The 6,784-nt window shown below is 33.7% G+C and overlaps 1 protein-coding gene across 7 annotated transcripts; it reads left to right on the forward strand.

The window, feature by feature from the left end:
• Positions 1–1,293: 1,293 nt before the first annotated feature.
• LOC107804958 (shewanella-like protein phosphatase 2) lies at positions 1,294–6,232 on the forward strand. Of its 7 annotated transcripts, none has more exons than XM_075230752.1 (3): positions 1,294–2,713; positions 5,172–5,401; positions 5,775–6,232. In XM_075230752.1, the coding sequence occupies exon 1, from the start codon at positions 1,408–1,410 to the stop codon at positions 2,587–2,589; it is 1,182 nt and encodes a 393-aa protein (XP_075086853.1). In that variant the 5' UTR covers positions 1,294–1,407; the 3' UTR covers positions 2,590–2,713; positions 5,172–5,401; positions 5,775–6,232. The 7 variants fall into 7 exon arrangements, with proteins under 7 accessions (XP_075086853.1, XP_075086854.1, XP_016484399.1 ...); XM_075230753.1 differs by having other exon boundaries at positions 5,347–5,401; XM_016628913.2 differs by having other exon boundaries at positions 5,172–6,232.
• The last annotated feature ends 552 nt before the right edge of the window (positions 6,233–6,784 follow it).

Consider the following 6,784-nt stretch of genomic DNA (forward strand, 5'->3'; position numbering starts at 1 on the left):
AAAAGTGTAGTATGAGTACGCCACGGTCGGTACCCAGTAAGTATCAAGACTAACCTCAATGGAGTAGAGACGAGGTACAGTCAAGACACTCACTAGTCTAATAATCTGTACAATACAAAATAATAGGAAACAAATAATAACAAAGCTTGGTAATAATACCAATAATAATAAATGGTTATTATTATTATATTATATTCGAAAACACCGATCAGTATTGAACAAATCACTAACAAAATATTTAAATGGTTGACAAGAGTCAAGTACATTAATGATTTTACAAACACAAAAATTCAAAAAGTGAAATATCAAAATATTTTTTTTACTCTTTGATAATATAATTAAGATAACAGTATAATTATAATTAATTATTTAAAATTGGATGAGCTAATATGAAGAATTTGAATCAACAAAAAATAATTATTTTCTTTAATGTTGCGAATATATAATTAAGCATTTGAATCAACTAATTAACAAGAATCAATTTAATTATTTTTTATATTTATCATATAAATAAAATTATTTTCAAATTGACAAATAGATTGTGATACATAAATTTGTTTTGATAAGAATAGCATTATATTGGTTATAATAGTATTAAGAGTCAAATTCGTAAAAAAAACAAACTTGAAGCAATCAGGAGGAATCTATAGAATACAAACTATATTCTAAAGGAATTTTCATTTATTATTATCATTATCATTATTATTATATTATTATTGTTAATATTATTATTTTACAAATGACAACTCCCCTTATGTTCTAAATTAAATTATTTGAGGTAAAAAAATATAAGTCATTTAGACGTTACGTTTTCCCTTATCAATTTTTTCTATGAGTATAACACTAACCTCTTCATTCCAAAATGGTAGAGAAATTCATTTTTTTAAAATTTATTTTATTTGACAAATCTTTATTGGTAATAGTATTTACATTAATTTTGTTTATTTTTGTATTAGATCATAGAAATAACAATATTTTTTTTATAAGATATTTTCATAGAAATCCTCAGAAACTACAATAAGACATCTAAAAACTTTTATGAAAAGAATTCTTTCTTCGTTGAGTAGCTAATAAAAATATTTAGTAGTTATCATTTTCAAGAACTTATACATTTATTGTCAATTTTTATTAAAAGTCAAACACATTGTTTCTTAATCTTTTTAGTAATATTTAAAAAAAATATATTTTATTGATATCGAATACAAGCATATCCTAATATTAATATTTAAAAAAGAAAAGAAAACCTTACATGAACTTGCTATTTAGGTCAACCAAAGGTCAAGTCACCTCACCAATCCCAGATTCCCAGTATTTCTTAACAAAAGCGTTATACTTGTACTTCCACAATTACAATTTCTCAACATCTAATTACGTACCAAAAAAGAAAAAGAAACTTTAATCAATTCAATGGAGTTACAATCCAATCTAACATGCCAAAATCTCCCAACCATCTTCTCCTCTTTCATTGACACATTCGTCGATTTCTCTGTGAGTGGAGGCCTCTTTTTACCCCCACAGCCAACAATCACTTCATCACCAAACCAAACTATATTCCCTTCTCCTAATCGTTTAATTGCAATAGGTGACTTACATGGTGATTTCCAAAAAACCAAACAAGCCTTCAAACTTGCTGGCTTAATTGATGACCATGACAAATGGTGTGGTGGGTCCACTACAGTTGTTCAAATAGGTGATGTACTTGACCGTGGTGGCCAAGAATTAAAGATTCTTTATTTTCTTGAAAAACTGAAAAGAGAAGCTGCTAAGGTAAATGGTAATTTAATTACTATGAATGGTAATCATGAGATTATGAATGTTGATGGTGATTTTAGATATGTTACTAAAGAGGGTCTTCAAGAATTTCAAGATTGGGCTTTTTGGTATTGTATAGGCAATGATATGAAAGAATTATGTGATGGTTTTGATAAAGAGTGTGTTAAAGCTCCATTTTTGGGGATACCCTTTGAGTTTCATGGCGTAAATCAGGAGTATTTTGATGGTATTAGAACAAGGATTGCAGCGTTAAGGCCAAACGGGCCGATTTCGGAGAGGTTTTTGGGAAAGAATCAAACAGTTGTTGTTGTTGGTGATTCTGTGTTTGTTCATGGTGGACTTTTGACTAAACATGTGGATTATGGATTGGAGAATGTGAATGAGGAAGTGAGGGATTGGATTTGTGGGGTGAGGAGAAGAGTTTCGAGGGATTTGGTGAGGGGGAGAAATTCCATTGTTTGGTTGAGGAAGTTTTCGAATGAGTTGGCGAAGGATTGTGATTGTTCTACTCTTGAACACGTGCTTGCTACAATTCCGGGAGCGAAAAGGATGATAATGGGACATACAATTCAAGAAAGTGGGATTAATGGGGTTTGTGATAACCAAGCCATAAGGATTGATGTAGGAATGTCAAAGGGATGTACTAATGGATTGCCTGAGGTTTTAGAGATTGATAGGGATAAAGGGTTGAGGATTTTGACATCAAATCCGTTGTATCGAGATGTAAAGGAGAGTTCTTTGGATGCTAAACCTAGGGATGGTCTTGGTTTGCTGCTCCCTGAATTAGGACCAAAGCAAGTTGAGGTGAAGGCATAATTAGATGATTGAACTCTTGAGGATCTAATATTTTCTTTGGGAACTCATGGGGACTGTATTTCTTCTTTGCTGGTATGATTCTTCTGTCACTTAGTGTACGATCATTGTGGAGTGATAAGAAAAGGTATTGTTTTAATTTGGTTTAATGGTTCAGTCACTGTGAAATAGATATTAGCTCAATCGAAAAGTTTCTCTGCTACTTGAATACTACTGATTACTCAATTTACTCTTTTTGTTCTTTGTTCTGTGTTTTAGTATTATCTTCCTTTCATTTCCACTAGATATTGGCATTTGCCACATATACCCCCCATGTGCTCCTACGAAGTCCTTCTAACCACTCATAAGGCTTACGATGCATTGTTGTTATTACAATCCTTGAGGCCGAAATTGCCAAACGAATATTTTCATTCTGTAGCCGAAGGGCCGAGTCCAAAGCAGAGAACTGAGTCCATTAGTAGTCTTTTTTTTTTTAAACTAAAAAGTGGACTGATTGGTGGCAGAAGTTTAGATATCCATACAAACTACATTACTACATATTCATAAAGGCAAGATGTCTGGTGATTCTGCTTAGCTGGTTATTTTCTTTTTGTATATTTTCTTCAGCCAAAGAGCGAAGATATGTTAACAAAGGCAGCTTAGAGGTGGAACCTCTTATTGAAGAGTTCTAAAGGAAACCTTTTCGCTATGATTTTGAGGACAATTTTCCGTACTCAATGGAAAAGTACTGCAGATAAGAAGTCTTAAAGTAGCTTAAGATCTTGTTTTTTTCCCCCAATGTTTTTCTATTTCTCTCAAGCCATATGGATCAAGCAGTTAGAAATGGATCAAGATATGATGCATAGAGGTTCCCTTTTTGACAGGCTTTAAACAAGTACATCTATACCTTCTCACCTGAGGTTTGGGAATTAGGGAAACTGAAAAAGTGTAAGAATGGATTCCTAGTAGTATTCCAAACCACGCTCCATCTTGACTTTTATTAAGTGTTGCTTTCTTGCCACAGGACATGGAAGCTTTCTCCATGAGGAGCTTCTTAACACCAATGATCTTGCCAAAACCTGCCACTTCACCTTGCCAAACTTGTCCTAAGTAATGTTGATGAATGTGTAAATATGCCACGGAGTCAAAGTATCAAATGTACAACTTGTTGCTTGATTTAGCCATAAGAGTAGTTGATTGATTTTTGATTTAAGTATGATAGTAAAACTAATGTTATGTTAGATTGAATAAAGTTTTGATATAGGCTAAGGGTATTATCAATAACAAATCTTTTATCCAATTTGAACCAAATACGTGTTTAGAACTATAGATTGCACGGTACATATATTTAAATATGGTACAAAGAACCAAACATCAGATAGTAAAAAGGATAATCCATTGATTAATCAATGCATTGTAATTCCTGCATTATGATCCAAGTATGACTTCCACCTGGAGATCCCGTGTTCAAAAACCCAGTTACAACATTTGGTGTGAGCTGATCTGCTTTAGCATTAGTACAAACAACTATTTTGGCAACCTGTGCTTGTGAGCTGGATAAGCTGCCCGGTAAATTATTCAAGATGCCTAGATGCTGACACGGACGCTATCACTATCCAAAAAAGAGTTACAAGTATAAAGTATAACTTGTCTGTAAATCAATCGACTCCTAAGAACAAAAAATATTGCTGGCCTTTTCCTGTGCATGATACAGATGACTAAGCTATGGTTTCCAGTCTATCAGGGGCATGATTTATGCTGATGATTGTGTGCCTAGTCATTAGATGCCATTCGTAGCTAGGCATATGTGAGCATAGTGGGAACCTCGATGTACAACTAAATGTTGGTAAACAATACTGATGCTGTAAGAGTGTCGTTATATAACTAGTCCTGCTGACAATTATTCCTTTCATGACCCTTATCAGTTATCAACATTTAATAAACTGCTTTCTTGTCATTTAAATTCCAGTCAGATTTGGATGTTGAACTGAAAAGTGGAATGTTACATTTATCATGTTTCTTCATATTGTCATAAAGCTCTTCATCCAAGGTGGAGATTGTTTTGTGGCAGCTAAATGCTATTTTATGTGGTATTTACAGATTTAGAGATGGATAGAGAAAAACCTTTGTGAAAATATTTGTTGGAAGAAATCTCTTGGATATGTTTGTATGAAATAGTTGATAATGGTGATGTATTAAGCTAGAATGTTAAAGCTGATTACGAGTCTGCAGTCTATTGGAAACAGTGTTAGTTCTTGCATAGTAGTTGCTCGGAGAAGCATAGATACCTTTGGTGTTTTAAGTAGTTCTATGGTCTTGAAAAAACTCTATGTGTTATGTTCACACTTCCCAGAAACCATTGCTTTTGTTGGTAATTTATTAGTATTTTCTTTTTTCAAATATTTGCTACTTTATTTTTTTTATGTCAAAGTTTAGCTGACTTTTCTTGTAGCAGATTTAGGATTTATCCTCTACTGTCAAACTGAAAAAAGAATTATTTGGAGACCTTGGTTGGGTTGCATTTGTCGTCGAACACTTTTGCTTGTAGTTATTCATCTGGAAAGCGAGCTTCTATTAGAAAGTGACAGGAATGGATGTTTTTGTAGGATGCTAGATCAAGATTCTTTTAGAGATTCTGTCTTCGATGAGTCACGATGTTGTAATATTCCTCTCGTTAAGCGAGCTTCTATTGGTTCGTTGTTAAATATCTTGAAGATCTGAAGTAATACTAAACTTCTTAGATGTTCTGATGCACTTATTTGGAAGCTCTGGTGACTTCAGGGGACCAGTAGATCAAATCACTACAGAGCTGTGTCATCCTTCAATCTATAGCATGGTAAAGATGCAATAAGCTGCACCGTCTTTTCTTGGCTGCATGCAGCTGTTGAATTGCTTACAACTTTGTTGTATGTTGTACAACCTCTATCTCAAGCCTTTCAATATATGTGCCAACTTTAGCCAGAGGAATGTGAGTATTATGTATACAGATTGGCAGCGAACCGGGGTTACTTGTAGCATAATAGTGGGCGGGAATTAACTTTTAGAAGAAACTGTGAATGCGCGTCTATATTTACCTGGGAGAAACAGATATAAGGAGGTGGAGGCAACAAAAGGATGGCAAGATTGTGTTGCAAAATGTTACCCCTTAAGTAGCTAGATTGTGTTGGATTACAGCACATGAAGCTTGTCTAACATGGTCAAAATTGCAGGGAATGGAGTATGGTACCGTGCAGCAAGTGATTCACGTGTAAAGGAAGTGAAGAAGAGGTCAAATTATATGCTTGTACGCTGCCTGTCAGCAAGGAAGCTATATAGAGTATGTTTCTCAGCTTTATATAACTTTCACCTTGATATAATGTCAAGAAGAGTGAAAAAGCTTGTAGAGGAATTGAAGGTTTTTGAGGGGACAATAAGTTTTATATACAAAGGCAGATATATAGGTATGTGTCCTTTGGCCTCTTGGCTTAAAATGACATGCATATGAAGTTAACTCATTGCTATAGTTCCTGAGCTGTATGAAAGTGTCTGTGCTTCTTTGTTGACAACAGCTGCAGATGTTGTTTCTGTCAATGTTAACACTCTGCAGATGGTCTGAAATTACATTTGTCTTTAACCAAAATCTTGGATGCAGTTGAATAGTTTATTGTCATAATATTAAAAGACAAAATCATACGCAAGTATAATGAGGATTTCAAGGCATCAAAAAACGCCAGTTTTCTCCTCTCCTAACAAGCATTACAGTAAAGTTAAGCATCTTATCTTCATCTTCATCTACATCTATACCATCTTTGGAGAGGGAAGGGATGTAGATCTTAGGTGACACATATTTGACACGTGTAGTGGTAGATATAGCTTACTATATACGGGTTTAACAGGACTCAATATTTATGTGATAAACACTAAATTTTTTAACAAATATTATAATTTCAAAAGTATAAGTGTAATAACTTTAAAAGTTGAGACTCAATTATTATTTATTGTTCGTCCAAGGGGGACAGTGTTCCATGATTTCCTACTTTTGTTTTCTTATAGGGAAGGAACATTACTATAACTAACATTTGAACTATAATAAAATTGAGTAGGAACTCATTAGTATCTTGTAACTTGTAGGTGTAAAGTTCGATTAACACAAGACTCGCTTTTCTTTTTCTCTAGTCAGGCCTTCTCAAACCCCAAAATATGCGAACAATAATAAGTTGTTGTAGCAATCATTTATCCC

Source organism: Nicotiana tabacum, chromosome 15 (genome assembly GCF_000715075.1).
Source record: "Nicotiana tabacum cultivar K326 chromosome 15, ASM71507v2, whole genome shotgun sequence".
In the NCBI taxonomy this organism is placed as follows: domain Eukaryota; kingdom Viridiplantae; phylum Streptophyta; class Magnoliopsida; order Solanales; family Solanaceae; genus Nicotiana; species Nicotiana tabacum.